This window comes from Athene noctua, chromosome 3 (genome assembly GCF_965140245.1).
Source record: "Athene noctua chromosome 3, bAthNoc1.hap1.1, whole genome shotgun sequence".
Lineage (NCBI taxonomy): Eukaryota > Metazoa > Chordata > Aves > Strigiformes > Strigidae > Athene > Athene noctua.
The window spans coordinates 31,792,401-31,807,982 of record NC_134039.1 but is presented as its reverse complement, the minus strand read 5'-3'; the positions used below and the strand labels follow the sequence as shown (position 1 = coordinate 31,807,982).

The 15,582-nt window shown below is 51.0% G+C and overlaps 3 protein-coding genes across 5 annotated transcripts; 1 reads left to right on the top strand and 2 right to left on the bottom strand.

Moving 5' to 3' along the window:
* The first annotated feature begins 1,027 nt into the window (after positions 1 to 1,027).
* On the top strand, positions 1,028 to 3,960 carry NDUFA6 (NADH:ubiquinone oxidoreductase subunit A6). Its single transcript, XM_074901390.1, has 3 exons — positions 1,028 to 1,201; positions 1,812 to 1,927; positions 3,282 to 3,960. Exons 1-3 carry the CDS (start codon positions 1,075 to 1,077, stop codon positions 3,411 to 3,413), a joined length of 375 nt encoding a protein of 124 aa, XP_074757491.1. The 5' UTR covers positions 1,028 to 1,074; the 3' UTR covers positions 3,414 to 3,960.
* Positions 3,961 to 5,528: 1,568 nt separating this feature from the next.
* On the bottom strand, positions 5,529 to 8,080 carry SMDT1 (single-pass membrane protein with aspartate rich tail 1). Its single transcript, XM_074901389.1, has 3 exons — positions 7,828 to 8,080; positions 7,181 to 7,324; positions 5,529 to 5,821 (listed from the first exon to the last, which is right to left on the bottom strand). Exons 1-2 carry the CDS (start codon positions 7,981 to 7,983, stop codon positions 7,187 to 7,189), a joined length of 294 nt encoding a protein of 97 aa, XP_074757490.1. The 5' UTR covers positions 7,984 to 8,080; the 3' UTR covers positions 5,529 to 5,821; positions 7,181 to 7,186.
* Positions 8,081 to 8,349: 269 nt separating this feature from the next.
* PHETA2 (PH domain containing endocytic trafficking adaptor 2) lies at positions 8,350 to 15,522 on the bottom strand. Of its 3 annotated transcripts, none has more exons than XM_074902594.1 (3): positions 15,168 to 15,268; positions 14,108 to 14,209; positions 8,350 to 13,566 (listed from the first exon to the last, which is right to left on the bottom strand). In XM_074902594.1, the coding sequence occupies exon 3, from the start codon at positions 13,556 to 13,558 to the stop codon at positions 12,743 to 12,745; it is 816 nt and encodes a 271-aa protein (XP_074758695.1). In that variant the 5' UTR covers positions 13,559 to 13,566; positions 14,108 to 14,209; positions 15,168 to 15,268; the 3' UTR covers positions 8,350 to 12,742. The 3 variants fall into 3 exon arrangements, with proteins under 3 accessions (XP_074758695.1, XP_074758696.1, XP_074758694.1); XM_074902595.1 differs by lacking the exon at positions 15,168 to 15,268 and adding an exon at positions 14,855 to 14,940; XM_074902593.1 differs by lacking the exon at positions 14,108 to 14,209 and having other exon boundaries at positions 15,168 to 15,522.
* Between the last annotated feature and the right edge of the window lie 60 nt (positions 15,523 to 15,582).

Genomic DNA, 15,582 nt, shown 5'->3' with positions numbered 1-15,582 from the left:
TCTTTCTTGCCTCTCCTCTTTGTGGTTGTCTCACAGTCCTACTACACACCTGCCTCAGACACTCAACATTTCTCTCCTTACAGCCAGCACCCCTCTTTCAAGATCTTTTCAGTGTTACTTTTCTGGTTGGCTCAATGACACTGAACTGGACATGCCTGGGTTTATAGTTACCAGCACACACATTAGTGTTTTTAAAGAGGCTTCAGTGAACTAAACTTCAAATGGAAAGGATTCCAGCACTCGTGTATTTGGATATAAAGTGGGGGTATACCTACAGCACGGAGCGTCTTTATAGAATGTGAGAATGCACTGAAAGAAAGTCAACATGCCTGTGCAAACATCAGCTGGTGTGCTCTTTTGGAGGCAAAAGGGCACAAATAGATCATTGCAAAATACAGATCTAGGACTGATAATCGGGAGGGGGAAAGCAAGTTCTCTAAGCTAAAAATGGCCGTAAAAGCCAACCAGCTGGCGTTGGGCTGGGGCAGGCGGTCACAGCACGGGTAGGAGAATGGGGCTACTGTGAGCACGGGGCCCCTGCTGAGACGCGCCCTGCTGCCTCCGGTCACCCATCGCCTCGGGGCCTGCACCTGCAAGGAGACCGCGACGGCAGGGCCGGGGGGCTCACCGGGGGCTGCGGTAGCTGCTGTGCCCCCCCCGATCTCGGTCCCCTCCTCCAGGGAGGCTGCCATGAGCCCGCCACACCTCGAAGGCACCGCCTCGGTGAGCCTTGCGAGAGTAAGCCCGCCCCTCCTCGCACCGACCCCGCACCCCTCGCTCGCTCTTCCCCCCGCCCCCGGGCCCGCCCGGCAGCACACGCCGGGAGGGGCGGGGCGGGCGCACCCGCCCGGGGGGCGGGGCACACCACGGCCCCGCCCACAACGCTTGTTCCTTCCCTCGCTGCCGGCGGTAATTGGCGTTTCTCCCGGCCAATCTGATGGGAGGCCGCCAGCCGCCGCTATTTGCCTGGTCCGACAGGTTGGAGTGGCAGCGCAGCTGGCTAATAGCGCGTCGCTGTGCCGGTGCGCGCCCCCACGGGCGGCGGGGTGGCCGCGGAGGCGGTGCTGCACTAAGATGGCGGTAGCGGGTAAAGGAGCGGTGTCTGCCTTGGTGAAGCCGATCTTCAGCCGGGACCTGGGCGAGGCGAAGCGGCGCGTGAGGGAGCTGTACCGGGCCTGGTACCGCGAGGTGCCCAACACGGGTGAGGGGCGCGGAGCCGACGACGCATGCGCGGGCGGGAGCGCTGCTCAAGGTCGTAACGGCCACCCGGCAGCCGTCGGGTTCTTAAAGAGCCCGTCGGAGGGTGGCGGTTACCTCCGGGCGCTCCTGCCGCGGCCCTTTCCCCGGCCTGGCCCGCTGCGCGTGGGGCCGGTGAGCGCGGTTGTTCGGGGCCTTACAGCTGTTGCGGGCTCTCGGCTGCTCCCCGGTGCAGCACAGGCCCGCCGGCCTGGCCCAGCAGGGTTTCCCTTGCCCGCCCCGCCCCGGCTGCCTCCCCTGAGGGAGTTCTGGACGGGGAACCCTGGTCTCTTCATGCCTTACTCGCCACTTGTTTTTCGTAGCTAAGCAAAAGAGAAATCTGGCTTTAATTTTCTAGGGACGTGGGGCCTGATTGCCTGCCTCCTTAAAACTGCACTGGGACTTGTACCATGGCTGTGTTGTTTATTTGCTTTAAATTGAACATATCACTAAAGCTGGCAGATACTGCAAGAACAAATTACTGTGTAGTGTTTTATAGGGCTGAGTTGCACATTGTCAGTGGAAAAAATGAAAAGCAATATAGATGATCTCTGTGGGTGTTCTGTTTTTCATAGTACACCTATACCAGCTGGACATCACGGTGAAACAGGGGCGTAACAAGGTGCGGGAGATGTTCCTGAAGAATGCCAACGTTACAGATCCACGGGTGATAGATATGCTGGTTATTAAGGTACATACAAGTTATTACTGTTTTGTTGAGGCTGTGGAGAATGTGAGAGTGGATATTTGGTGGCGAGTGTGATGGAGGAGAGGGACAGTTTTATTTCAGTTTGTACTGGGGAAGAATTGTCTCTTGCAATCCAGATCGATTTTTATCTGTCATTGAACCTGTTGATAAGGGATCAAGCTGCTTTAGCAGGCAGAGGAATAGGGTCTTAACTCACCTACTTCAGATTTGCTAGAATATGGATTTCTGTCACTCAGTTTGCTGGCTCTTTCAGTTTTCAGTTTGCAGATGTTTAAAAGATGAAGCATATGGCAAGTGAAATGGCAGTTTAAATACCAAGTTGGTTGTGGTTTTCTTTTTTCTTTTTTTTTTTTATTTTCTTAGAAAACAATGTCAATTTGAGAAAGGAGAAGATGCTGCTAGCTAATTTACCATTAAAAGCTACCTTTCTACTCCCCATTTCCTCAGATTGAGATGCAGTTTTCTTCACTGATTGTAAAACATACATTGGAGTGGCAGTACTTGGTGGGAGGCTGGCTTTGGGTGTCAGAACACCCCAGCTGTGTACACATCTGGTTATGTCTCAGGCCTGAGAGACCTGTATGGTTCAAGGCAATAATCAGCATACCAAGAGCAGGGCAAGGCTTCAAAACAGGTCTGAGCAACAATAACCGACCTCTGTAGTTCTAATGCATTAGGAAGCTTCCAATCAAGGACTGCTGTGCTCACCTGTTGTATCTCTTGCATTTCAAGACAGTTAATGTCAGTTAATGACAGTTACGTGATGAAAAAAATTTTGGAAACAGAATCCTGGATAGAATGGTAGGTGACAATTCCAGGCAGTCTCATTTTGCCAGGTGCTGTCATCCTCCAAAGCCAGTACAATAATTCACAGATGGGAGTCATGACAAAGTTATGTTTAATATCTCTGTGGTAGAGATACTGGTGCAAAACACTTAGCAGCAGTTTTACAGCTAACTTGCCACTATTCAAAAAAATTGGAGGTGCATGAAAGTTAGGAATGTGATGTAGAATTTTATGGGGGTGCTGGTCATGAAAGAAACAAGGCAGGTTCTAAAAAAGGGGCAGGGTCCCTTGCCTGTTCCACAGGGCTGGGAAGCTGTGCTGTAGAGACAAGTCACTTGTTAATACAGGACATGAAGCAACAAAATCACAAGGTGGAAAAAGTGTATATTTGTGTCACAGTGTAGGTGATGCAAGCAGTCTTTAGGAGTACAGAATTTTTGATGCAGCTATCTTAAGGGTGTTTCTAAGTGTATTCAAATAACTTAGTGCTGTATAGTTAAACTGAGGCTGTAACTGAGAACTAGTCTAAAGTTCTTTTGTCGGTGTGCAGGGAAAAATGGATCTTCAAGAAACCATTCACGTATGGAAGCAGAGGACTCACATCATGAGGTATTTCCATGAGACGGAAACCCCACGACCTAAAGACTTTCTGTCTAAATTCTATGCAGGCCATGATCCCTGAGAGATTAACTCTGACTCTGCCTTCTATTACAAATAAAGTTCTATTTAGTGGAAAAAATGCTTATACAGAACGATTGTATAGTGTATTAGGAGCCTAATGACTAACTCTGAATCCAGAGTGTGTGCAAGTCACTATGATCTGTATGAAGAGCTGCGATTTCCTAGTTTTGCTCATGTGTATTTTCAAGTGCATGGAATTTGTCCCATCCCTTGCCCTGGAGTGTCTGTTGAATAACCACAACACAACCTGGCTGTGGGGCTTTCTTCTTAGCCTGCAGCCCCATATGTAGGTGTCAGCTCTGTGGAAGAAAGAGTGGGCCTTCAGAATAGCCAATGTAGTTGGCTTTTCTGAAAACAGAAATAGAAAATAAATAGAAAATAAATATTCTTGTGCTTAAGGCCCATCTGTATTCATGCAGTGTTTTGTAATTTGATGCTGTGACCTTGCTGACCTTGTGTTTTTCACTTGGACACTAGTCTCTGTTTACTTTCTCACAGAGAATGGTGTAAAATCCAATAGGCAAATAAAGCCCTTTATGCAACAAAAAGATCAGCAGAGTCCATTTTCATGCTATAAAATGAAATTACCTGGAAAACTGGAGTTTTGTACTGTTGTCTAGAATAGGGAGGCTCTGTAAGAGCTTCTGATGCCTAGCAGAAGATGGTGTCCTACCATCACCTCCTTAATTGAATCAGAAATTACTAGCTCCATTTGAGAAGGGTAAGGACAGTTTTTTCTTTCAACAGTCAGAACAGGTTTTCAGCAGGTAAAGGTGCTGGAGCTCCCCTGTGCATGATCAGCATCAGATCTTTGTAGTACAAACTTATTTTTATCATTGCCTAAATACTGGGGCATTCTTCCCTGTATGAGGACTGTAAAGCAGTACTCCTCAGGGATGTGTATGTATGTGTACCTAGGGGCTTTGGGGATGGAGTGCTTTTAAGGACAGGGTTGACACAGTCAGGAAGGGCCAGGAGAGATGGTGAGATAAAGCAGTGGTAAGAAATTGGACAGTATAGAAAACAGGAGCAGGGACATGTTTGGCTCCCAAGAGCAGATGATCTGGAGCAACCATTTATTAGGCAGCTTTGGGGAAGGAGAGGGCAACTTGGATACCAAGTAACTCAAGAACCTGTCAGTTGCCTTCAGCTACGGCTGCTGGCATTACTCAGATTGCAGGCTCCCTTTTCTCTCAGTAGCTATGCTGGAGAGTTAGAGAGCAAACATAAAAAGCAGTGCCATATAATAAGGAAGCAAATGTGGCTGTTTGAACTATACACTGTGCTAATGTGTGGAACATTAAAAGAAACTTCTTAACAGCTACATGAATACTGAAGGGAAAAGTGGGCGGTCAAGGGAAGAGGCCAGATCTAGTGACCAGAAACTGTGAGAGACACACTGGAGCAGTGGTGGCTTAAAAAGAAAAAAAAAATTTAAAATTGACTCATCTTTCAAGGTATTTGAGAAAACAGCTGATCTGATGTGACTGAAGATACTCTGTGTATGCCCTAGCAGTAGAGAAGACCTTTTAAGTCTTATGCAAGGAATTAATTGCAATAATAAACTCTTCTGTGAAAAGAAGAGTTCAAGTTTATAAAGAGTTAAGAAAATAAATATATTAGGGCTCATACACAAGGAAGTACTGAATTACATAGGAATTACTAGGTACTTGGAGCCAGAGTGTTCAGGGATTTTCACTGTCAGAGACTAAATGCTATAAAACACATCAGCAAGTTAGTTTGCAACTTGTGACCTTAACCTTTTACCAAAGCTGCTCAAAATTTTTAACTCTGATGATAATACTGTAGTTAATCCTCAGTAAGGTGAAATTAGTGATATAGTCTCCATCAGGTTGTAAATCAGCATTATTTGAACTGCAGTGCCACTATCAGTATGCACTCCATTCTTTTAATGGGGCTGTGTTGTGGGGTTGTTGCTTCCTCTAGGATTCCTGTCGGGTACTGTAGATTAGTACTGAATTACAGAAAGGACTCAAAAGAGGAAATAAATACAAAGAGAGCGTCCTTACTGGAACAGATGTACAGAGGTAGAACAGTTAAGATAGAAGTGCTAGGACATAGGCACATAATCCGTAAAAACACAAGACCAAAGTCATACATGTCAATCTCTTGATCTTTAATTAAGTGTTTACCATATTGCTAGTAAAAGGAATCCCAAGCAGTCTTTGATGAGGTGAGAGTGTGTGTGCAAGGATGCAGGGCCTATCAAGCACTTCCTTCAGCCCTGATCTACCGATTTCTGTCATACAGACATGCGCAGGATGCTCACTGCAAAGGGGATACAGAACCCCCTGTCCCGTTTAGGAAGGACAAAACAAACACAGGTGACAGATGCTGAAACCATTGGTTTGTCAATGGTCTTCTTCCTTCTGTTCTTCCATTACAATTCTGTAAATAGAGTAATAAGCTGTTACTCTTCAGATATACCGTGGAGCTCCAGTCCATACTCTTCCCCCCAAACCACACAAGGTGGGGGTTTATGTAAAAGGAGCTTCTAACAGGCCACTTCAGTCTTTACAATCTCTTTATTCTTTGTTTTAGCTGCAGAGTGCATGCTAGCAAATCCCTTTATCAAATGGAATACATCCACCAAATGGATTATAAAGTAACACTATTTACAGCTTCTTTTAAAACAGTTTCTTTGTTCTATAAAGAATCAAATACATCCAAACTCAAGTCTTTACACACAGGTAAGCCAAAGAGACTAACATAAAATGGTGGAAAGTGTAGCACAGTGTAGTGTACTACAGAAAAAGAAGAATTATTTCCCCCCTTCCTTTATCCAATGAGTCTGAATGGTCCAACTAGTCTGGAGATCAGTGTAGCACCCACCAGACAGCTTGTTCTGATGGCTTATGGAATTCTCTTAAATTGTTCCCCTCTATATCAGAATTTCATACAGTAAGTGATTCTCTTTAAGACAGTCATTCTGTGTGTTAGCAGAAGACTTTTAAACAAGTAAACATGTAGAATAGAATCACAGAATCATTTAGTTTGGAAAAGATCATCGAGTTTAACTGCAAACCTACCACTGCCAAGTCCACCCCTAACTGTGTTCCGAAGTGCCATGTCTACAGGTCTTTTTGAATATCTCCAGGGATGGTGATTCAACTGCTTCCCTAAGAAGCCTGTTCCAATGCTTGTCCAATTGCTTATGGTGAAGAAATTTTTCATAATACCCAATCTAAACCTCCCCTAGCACAACTTGAGGCTGTTTCTTCTCTTCCTATCACTTGTTACTTGGGAGAAGAGACCAACACCCACCTCGCTACAACCTCCTCTCACATAGTTGTAGAGAGTGATAAGGTCTCCTGTGAACCTCCTTTTCTCCAGGCTAAACACCACCAGTTCCCTCAGCCACTCCTCATAAGACTTGTGCTCTAGACCTTTCACCAGCTTCATTGCCCTTCTTTGGATGTGTAATGTAGTAACACTTAAGTCCCTCTTTCCTGTCTGCAGTATAGATCCTCACTGACTACAGTTTATTTCTGATTCAAATAACAAGATCTAAACCACCATCAATTTATTCTGATCTGTAACAAATGTATGTTGTGGAGATATCAAATTCAGCTACCAGTCTGGCCTACTCTGGTATAAAAGTTCGTAGCCAGAGGTGATAGTGTGCCTGTGTGTTTAACTGCAAATGCATCTTTCAAGCTGTTGCTGTATTTCCTAGTCTGAGATTCTCCTCCCTGCCCAAACTGGAAGCACAAATAATTAAGATTGCTGATAAGGTTAATGACATACCACCCTTTAATCATCGTCATCGTCATCCTCTGGGACAAAGATATCATGTTCTTCAAGTAGGGCTGCGAAGTTCTTACTGATCTGAGTCCCAACGTACAGGAAGGGGATTACCACGCTGAATACTCTGAGGAGGCCAAATGGCGTCTGCAAGGAGCCGAGTGGAAAAAGACTCATCTTTATCATCAAGTCGCAATGTAGCTGAACCTACGTGCTCCCGGCTCCGCGGTGGCGCAGAAGACTCCAGTCACCGCATTTCACTCGGTTATAAAAACTCCAGCACCGGGAGAGCAGGAACCGGCGGGGACCTCGGGACGGGGAACACGGGTGGCTTAGGGAGGGAGAGCGGTTGGCGGTGAGGAGCGGCCGTGTACAGGCGGGTGTTTATCTCCCCCTGACCGCCGCCGGGTCAGCGCACCCCGCTCGGGGGGGACCGAGCTCCAGCCCCTCGGGGCTGCTCCCATCACCCTCCCGTCTCCGAGCACTTCCGCATCCCCGCCCCGCCCACAGCCTCTCCGCTCATTAGGCTAGAACCTGTCACTCACTCCCACCGCCCCACCCACAGCAGATGCACCCGTACTGATTGGCCACGGCTGCCATCCGTTACGCCGCGATTGGCTGCCGCCCCCACCCGCTCGCCCCTCACTCACCTTAACCGGCTTGGGCAAAATGGCGCCGCTCCGGGTGACGGTGGCGCTCCGGGAAGGCACAAGCGGCACGGCCGGCGTGCGGCGCGGCCCGACCCAGCCCGCTCGCCCCGAGTAAGCCATGGCCGCCGCCAGAAGCCGCCCGCCCGCCGCTGCCATCCTCCTGCCTGCCCCTCGCCGGGCTGCCGAAACGGCTGAGCCGAGGCGTCGCCCAGGGCGGCGGGACCTACGGCTCTCGCGAGGCTGGGGCAGGGAGGCGAGGTCGGCACTGCGCATGCGTGGGGGTGGGGCGGTGCCCTCGCTGAGGTGGCGGGTGAGCCCCGCCCCATGGCCGCTGTCGCTGTGAGCGGGGGGAGAAGAGGGAGCGGGCAGCCCTTCACCGCTCCCGCCTTTCAGAGGGCCCGTTAAGGCTCGGCAGAGGAGAACAGGGCCGAGTGGCCTTAGAAGCGGGCGAAGCGGGAATCGCCGGGCCCTGCAGACGCGTCCTGCGGTTTCACAGCTCCATTGGCAGCGCACGGGTTACAAACAAAAACGGTTTATTCGGCTTCATGGCATAAAATACAAACGTTAACAACGTCTTGAAATGCATAATACAAGTTCCGCATGTAAAACTAAGGCGCATGCAAAACTGCCTCTTAAAAACCTGTCCACCTAAAATACAAGCACTTCAGAAGGCAGGAGTGTTTCTGCAGGTTGCTGTAGTGTTGCCTGGCAATTGTGCAGATGACGAAGCAGCTCCATGCTGGTGAAAGATGTCCCTGACACGGGGACTCCACCCATTCCCTGTATATTTCAGTGGGGGTCATTTAAGTTTCTTTCTCAAGGCAGTTGAGAGGGGTAAGACTGGGGGGCTCACCCACCCCGAAACTGTTAATGCAGTAGCTACATTTCACTATTGTAACAGAAAATGTTCAGTCTTGGTTGTGAATGTCCACCAAATGGCTAGTAGACACCCCAGGTAAAATCTCTAGGTTACCCTTATCGCTAGGACCTGCATTCAGTGGAAAACATCACCACAGTTGGTTTATAAAAGAGACATGTGCAGAAATAATACATTGTGGGCCTGAATCTGAAATGCCAGCTTTAGAAAAATACAAGGATTCCATCAACTATTTTAGCAGGATTGGGAGCACTTTGGTATACAAAGGCAACGTCAGAATCGCTCTCCCTCTTTCAGTCTTCAATTTCTTTTAAATTCAAGCATTTTTCTCTCATTACTTTTGCAAGAAAAAATTCTTTTGCTAAACAAGAATTTCTTTTGCTAAAAAAAAAATTCTTAGAAAGGGATTTGACTTCAGTACTTAAAGAAAAGTAGCCATTCAGCTTTAGTGTTCAGCTCCCCCTTTGCTAGGGAACCTGTTTTGTGCTGCCCAGACATTTTCTATTTTTAAAAAATAATAAGGGAAAGAGAAGGCAGGAGGTGAACCTGTCCAAACCCGAGTGACTGGAGAAAAATAGTGTGTGGCAATCACTCTTGTTTTGCTGTTGGAGACAATGTGCTGTGAAAACTCTCTGCTTTTCCTGTAATGATCTCTGCCTGCAGACAGACAAAGAGGACGCTCCATTAGCTAGCTTCGTGTGCAATCTCAGGAAGCTGAAATCCTAACTTTCTGCCTGGGGGCTGCTTCAAAGGTGCTGCCCCCTCAACTGATCCTCAGCCAAGCTGGTCTGATAGCCTCCATCTCAAATGGTGTTGGAGGTGGTGGAGCACCCAGGTGCTTCCTGCCTAATGAAGCAAGCAGCTGTGATCATTAAACATACTGTACTCCATATAAATTTGGGCATGGCTCAAATTATGGCTCTTTTTACTCACAAAGGGCCCACCCCTGCTATGTGAGCAGGATGGTGAGGAAGCCCTGACCAAGTGCATGCAAAAAAGTCACTCAGCACTTTGGAGACTTAGCAAAGGCTCAGGTATGGACAGGTGGGCCAAGCACAAATACTGTTCAGGAGTCAGCCATTTTCTTCTCAGCACTGCAGAATAAACCACAAAATTACTCCAAATGCGATCAGACAGAAAGCAGAGCACAGCTCCTCATTTGCAGGATTTAGGATTTAGTTGGGATATGTGCTAAGGCAAAGGCAGGTACCGTGGAAATTGTGCCATTTGAATGGGACAGATTAAAGCATTAAATATAAGCTCTTTAGTAGTGTTACTAGCACAATCCTGGCTTATTAAAACAAACTAAGCTTCTTAAAAGTGAAACTGCCCTTAAATGAATAATACTGTTTCCGTTCCAGTTCTGACAGAACTGGCTTTGTTAATTTATTTTCCCTTTCAAGTCACTCTCGATTTTTGGGTCTCATGTAGGAAACTGCCATTACATTTTGATTTATTTTGGAAGTTAAATCTTTACCATCAAACTGCCTTATGTAAATCTGAGACATCAGGAATATTTTTCTGAGTTACTTTAAAAAAAAAAACAAAAAAACAAACCCCACAGAAAAATGCTTGCCAAATCTGACCCTGGCCCCAAAAATACCCATGTTCAGAGAGAGGAGGCACCAGGTACTGCCACCCCCTGATGCTGCTGCCCCAGCATGGGGAAAGGGACAGGTTCCCACTGAACCTTCAAGAGTTAGGTAGGGAGGCAGAGCTGGCCCGTAAATCCAGCCAGCTGGGCTGCTGACAGAGCCTGGTCACTGGCACATAGTCACCTGCTCCTGGTCCTTCTCAACTGTTTTCACTTAAAAAGCAGAACAAAAATAATCCTCCCAAACTCAAAGATCCTTACTGTGAAATGCAGGCACAAACTAGAGAGGACCGGATTGTATCACTTCTCACAGGTAATTAGTGTTAGAATAAGACAGAATGGCTTTAAACTGCAACAGAGGTGTTTCAGACTGGACATTAGGAAAAAATTTTTCACAGAAAGAGTGGTCAGACAGTCCAGGGAGGTGGTGCAGTCACCACACCTGGATGTCTTTAAGGGTCGTTTAGATGAGATGCTGGGGGATATGGTGTAGGGGAGAACTTTGTAGAGTATGGACTACTCTATGGTTGGACTCAATGATCCCAAGGCTTTTCCAACCTGAATGATTCTGTGATTCTGGATTAACTTGTATGTGAAAGTTACACTCCCACTGCTCAAAGTCATATTTGTAAGGTCTGATTTAAGATCTGACTTCCTCTAATATACCATCAAGCCATAATTAGGTAGGAGGCTGGAAGCCCATAATCCAAAACTACCAGAGATACATTTTCAAAGGCACCAAGAGTTAACAGAAGTAATTTGATTTCTGCATTGGCTATCTCCACTGGCTATTGCAAAGTATTAAACTGAATGTGTTTAACTCCAGAAAGGCAAATAGGTTCCTACCGGTCATGACCTCGAATGGCCTCTTGCCTTCTTGGCAAGGTTTCTCAATAGAACAGTTTTAACAGTTAGATAGGAAACACAAGACTGCTTCACGTATTTTTTCTGCTCTGAAAAACAGCCCTTGCCAAGAGGATAAGAGAAAAAATTTATAAACCCCATCTCCAGGGTGTTCCAGTCCCTGGACTCAGCACCCACCTACTTGTACATTTTGCCTCGTGGCCAAGGCTGCTGACCTACTGAAGGACAAGTCTGTTTCTGTAGCAAGGTGACAGGCATGCCTCCCCACAGCCCTCCTTGCCCGCTGGGAGGGTGGGACCTGCTACAGAGATCAGCTGAGCGATGCTGATGTGAAATGGGAGGAAGGCGCCAGCAGGTCAGGTGCTGGCTTTGGTAGAAAGCAGCAGTATGGCTTTGATGCTTGAGAGGCAAGCCCAGACATTGCTGACGTGCAGTCAGTGCTACCTGTAACTCACTCCCACACCTTCACTTCTCCTGGGACCAGCCCTCTCCTCCTCCCTGCTCCTCCACAGCCTCTCCTCTGACTGCACAGCTCTGCCAGGACCTGGGCAGAGCCACAACAGCAAGAGAGGCCCTGCAAGAGTGTGGTTCTGGGCGCTGTCAAGCTGCCCAATGAGTTGCCTGAGCCCTATATGGCACTTTGCAGGAGCTACCGTCTGCGTAGAGCTGAGAAATTCACCCCTGGCCAGGCAACAAGGTTTTAACATCCTTGTTTTGGAACAGGGAAGGCTTGAGCTGGAGATATTAACAGGCTTGGCTACCATTTGACAGAGTCCAGATCAGCCCTGGGGAGCTCCTGGTCCTTGCTGTTGCTTCAGACCAGGCTCGGTGTCTCCATTTCAGCCCTGCTGCTGAGCTCAGGCAGCCAAAGAGACAGATGTAAGCCAGTGAAATCCACATCCTGAGGGATTTAGCAGGGAGGAGGGTTAGTGCAGATCAAAGAAAAAAACCCAATGACACAAAAGCCCGGTCCTTGTTGCCCCGGCTGCTGGGCCAGCCACAGCCGCGGTGGCTCACTTTGTGTTCTGTGACAAGAGAGGCACAAGGCTGTAGGCACCCGCCAGTGGCCTGTTGGAGGCATTTCATAAGAGCACAGCCTTATCTGCGCTGAAAGAGCAAAGGCTAAGTACTTCGGCACAAGTCCACAGACAATAATAAACACTGACCTGTGCAAACTTCCACGCTGAGAAACAAAACCAAAAGAAAGTGGTGAAGGAGAGGTGGCAATAAAGCAGCCAGAGCATCCACCATGCCAAGACGGCAAGGGACCAAGCCCGCTGGGTGAGGTTCATTTCATATGTGACAGCTTGGGTCCCCTCCACACCTCGTATCACCAGCAGAGGAGAGTTCAAAGACGGCTTTCCTGATATTACGCAGTCTCCTGTTGTATAAAGCCTCACAGAAATGAAACATGAGGTTTGGGGAAGACACGGGTCCTTCCCATGGGCCCCGTGAAGCACACACGCACCTCACACTTGGCCACTGACCAGGGTAGGGACAAGCAGCATCCCCTGCTTTGCTCTTCCCGTGTGGGAGACAGGCTGCCGGGCATCGACTGGCTGGTGGCTCACACCCCCTTGTCATGGGTGTCCTCTCTTCTGCCTCTCCTGCCACTCCCGTCTCAGCGCTGCAATCTCCTGCCCATACCAGCTGTGCAGCTTGGAGAAGCAGGCCGTCTCTGGTGACACCGGGCTCTCTGGCATGGCTGGCGAGAGGCCAGGCACTGGGGACCCCGTGGCGCTGCTGGCGGCAGAGCGTCTGCGTGGAGGCAGGGGCGGGGGCTTAACATGCGCTCCGTCACGGTCAGAGCAGGTGGCCTCCCCAGGGATGCCACCACCACTACCCCACGTGGAGTAACCGTTCTCCAGGATGGCAGGCTTCTCCTGGAGAGGCAGCAAGGCAGGGTTGGAGAGGTGCCTCTTCCTCCCAGAGGAGGAGGACCTCCGTGGAGACTTGCGGCAAGCGGCCAAGCTCTTGCAGGCCTCCTCCAGCTGCTTCTCCAGCTCCCTCACCACCAGCCGCATGTAGTCGAAACTGGCCCGTGAGAGCGCCTTCACCCAGGCCTCCATGGCAGCCTGCCCGTCAGCCACCAGCACGTAAGCCCTGGCGCCAGCGTCGTCAAAGCGGATGGCAAAGGCGAACTCCTCGGCAGCCTCGCACAGCTCCACAGTGCAGCCCTCCAGAACCACCAGCCCCACAGGCTCCCGGCTCTCCCGCTCCTCAAAGTAGAAGAGGAGGTTGCCCTTGAGGACAAACCAGCGGCGCTGGTAGGAGGTGGCGTGGTGGTGGTGGGCATGGTGGTGGTGCCGCTCCACACGCTTGCGGAGGAAGCCGGCATGGTCAGCGGGCGAGTCGCAGGTGGCGTAGTGAGCCACGCTCCTCTCGTTCAGCTTCATTGCCCTGCCTAGGAGCAGAGTAAGAGAGAGGGAAGAAGTCAGCTTGGGGCAAGTAACATCTTACCCATCCCACCAGGAGAGGTCTGATCCTGCCCCAAACCTGCTGCAGGGAAAAGCAGCCCTGTCTCCAGCAGCCAGCACTGCAGGACAGTGTCTAACCCAGCAAGTACCCCTGGAAATGGCATGCTGGCTCCTTGCTGCTGCAGAGAGGTCATCACCAGAGCCCCACCACCGAGACACCTGCCTTCTCTGGGGACACCACCACTGCTGCTTTGTTTCTTATTCCACAAGTGACCTACTTTGCTGTTTTTTTATGGGGTGCATCAAAGAAATTTGCCTCTGTGCCTGTAGGACATTCATTGCACTTTCCTCTATTACAGGGCAGGGTAAGGAGGGTGTTCTCAGATCCAAGGGCTCTGGGACCTCCATTTGAGCACCCTTTCTCTGCTCCCCATCTCCACACAGGACCACCCATCCCCACCAGCCCTCCAAGCAGCAGCATGCCCAGCCTCGGCAGGTTCACCAGCAGCGGGGTGCGAGGTGCCGTACCGGCTGTTCAGGTCAGACCACAACCCCTTGCCGTCTTCCTTAGATGTGCTGCTCCCTTGCCGAGGGCCTCTGAAGCTTCACTGTGCCGAGCCCCATCCCTGGCTGGAGGAAAGGTGGCAGAGAGGGAGTCACAAACCAGACCAGCTTGAGAATGAAAGAGCTAAGAGCTGCATCATTCCCACCCCAGAAAGCGAGGGCCCTTGGTGCACAGGAGCGGCCAGGGCTGGGCACCACAGGCAGGCGGATCTGGAAACTGGAGTGGTGAAACCGGGGACACCTGCATTGGCTTCAGAGCCTGAGCCCCATCCCAGCTCAGGCAGCACTCCTGTAGGGTTGTTTTTTGGCTCCTATGGGTTTGGTTTTTTGGCTCCTGGGGGTTTGTTTTGGTTTTATTAAAAAAAAAAAAAAAAAAAAAAGCGCGCTTTTGTAGAAGTCTGTTACTGCACCATCTGCAGAGGCCCCACGGCAGGCGACTCGGCAAGCTGGCAGGTCCCACAGAAGGACACAGCGAGCACAGCCTTTGCGATTCTACAGCTGCAAATGGATGTCCGACCGCTAAAGCTCTGCACAGAGAAATACGGGGAAAACAAACCACGGCCGCCCTCCCCGGCCAGATCCGGGCGGGGGCAGCTCCCCCCTGCTGAGCAACCTCCAGTATCCCTCCCGGAGCCCTTCTCCCCCGTCAGGGTTGAGGACAAGGGGGCACGGACCCAGCTGGAAAACGGACAAGAATCTCATCAGACATACGGAAACGCTGTTCCCTGGAGTGCTTCGCCCTCGGCGCGACACCCTGAGGAGCCTCCAGCCTCGCACAGCCCGGCCGAGGGCAGCCGGGGCGGCCCACGCCAGCGCTGCCGTGAGGGGGCAGCGGGGGTCCGGCGGGGCCGCTGTGCGCGTGTGCAGGGCCGGGCTGCGCGTTTTTGTGTGCCCGGGTGTGCCCGCGGCCCTCCTCGGCCCCGGCCGGGCCCCGCCGCCCGCCGCCGGCCCCGCCGCCCCCCAGCCCTCGCCCAGCGCCTCGCCCCGGCGGCGGGGCCGCGGGCCCCGTCCCGTCCCGGCTCACCTCGGGCCCTTCCTGCTCGCGGCGCGGCGGTGCGGGGCGGGCGGCCGGGGCCCTGCCGCGGCCGGCCGGGGGAGGGCTCCTGCGGCCGCCGGGGCCGTCTCGCCGCGCCGGCAGCACCGCCCCGCCGGCGGCGGGGGGCGGCGGGGGGGCATCGCGGCCTGCCTGGAGCTGCTTTCATCCGCAGCTCTTCGCTGCGGCCGCCACCCCTCCGGGTACCCCCAGGGACCCACCGCCGGGGGACCTGAAGCCCCCCCCCCATCCCGCCAGTGTAACTGTTGGGTTGCAGTAGCCATGGCGTGCGGCGGTGACAGGGTGCCAGAAATGGGGTGCAGCAACGGTGGGGTGCGATGGCAATGGGGTGCCACACCGACTGGGTGCTAAGCAATGGGGTGCAACGGCAGTGGGGTGCAGCAGC

Bases quoted from the DNA above. Each gene is read 5' to 3' on its own strand.
- NDUFA6 (XM_074901390.1), top strand. From the start codon at position 1,075: ATGGCGGTAGCGGGTAAAGGAGCGGTGTCTGCCTTGGTGAAGCCGATC. The intron at 1,202-1,811 runs GTGAGGGGCGCG...TGTTTTTCATAG, and splicing joins CCGCGAGGTGCCCAACACGG to TACACCTATACCAGCTGGAC. The intron at 1,928-3,281 runs GTACATACAAGT...GTCGGTGTGCAG, and splicing joins TAGATATGCTGGTTATTAAG to GGAAAAATGGATCTTCAAGA.
- SMDT1 (XM_074901389.1), bottom strand. From the start codon at position 7,983: ATGGCAGCGGCGGGCGGGCGGCTTCTGGCGGCGGCCATGGCTTACTCG. The intron at 7,325-7,827 runs GTGAGTGAGGGG...GGCTCCTTGCAG, and splicing joins TTTTGCCCAAGCCGGTTAAG to ACGCCATTTGGCCTCCTCAG.
- PHETA2 (XM_074902593.1), bottom strand. From the start codon at position 15,426: ATGGGGGGGGGGCTTCAGGTCCCCCGGCGGTGGGTCCCTGGGGGTACC. The intron at 13,567-15,167 runs GTGAGCCGGGAC...CTCTGCTCCTAG, and splicing joins GCGAGCAGGAAGGGCCCGAG to GCAGGGCAATGAAGCTGAAC.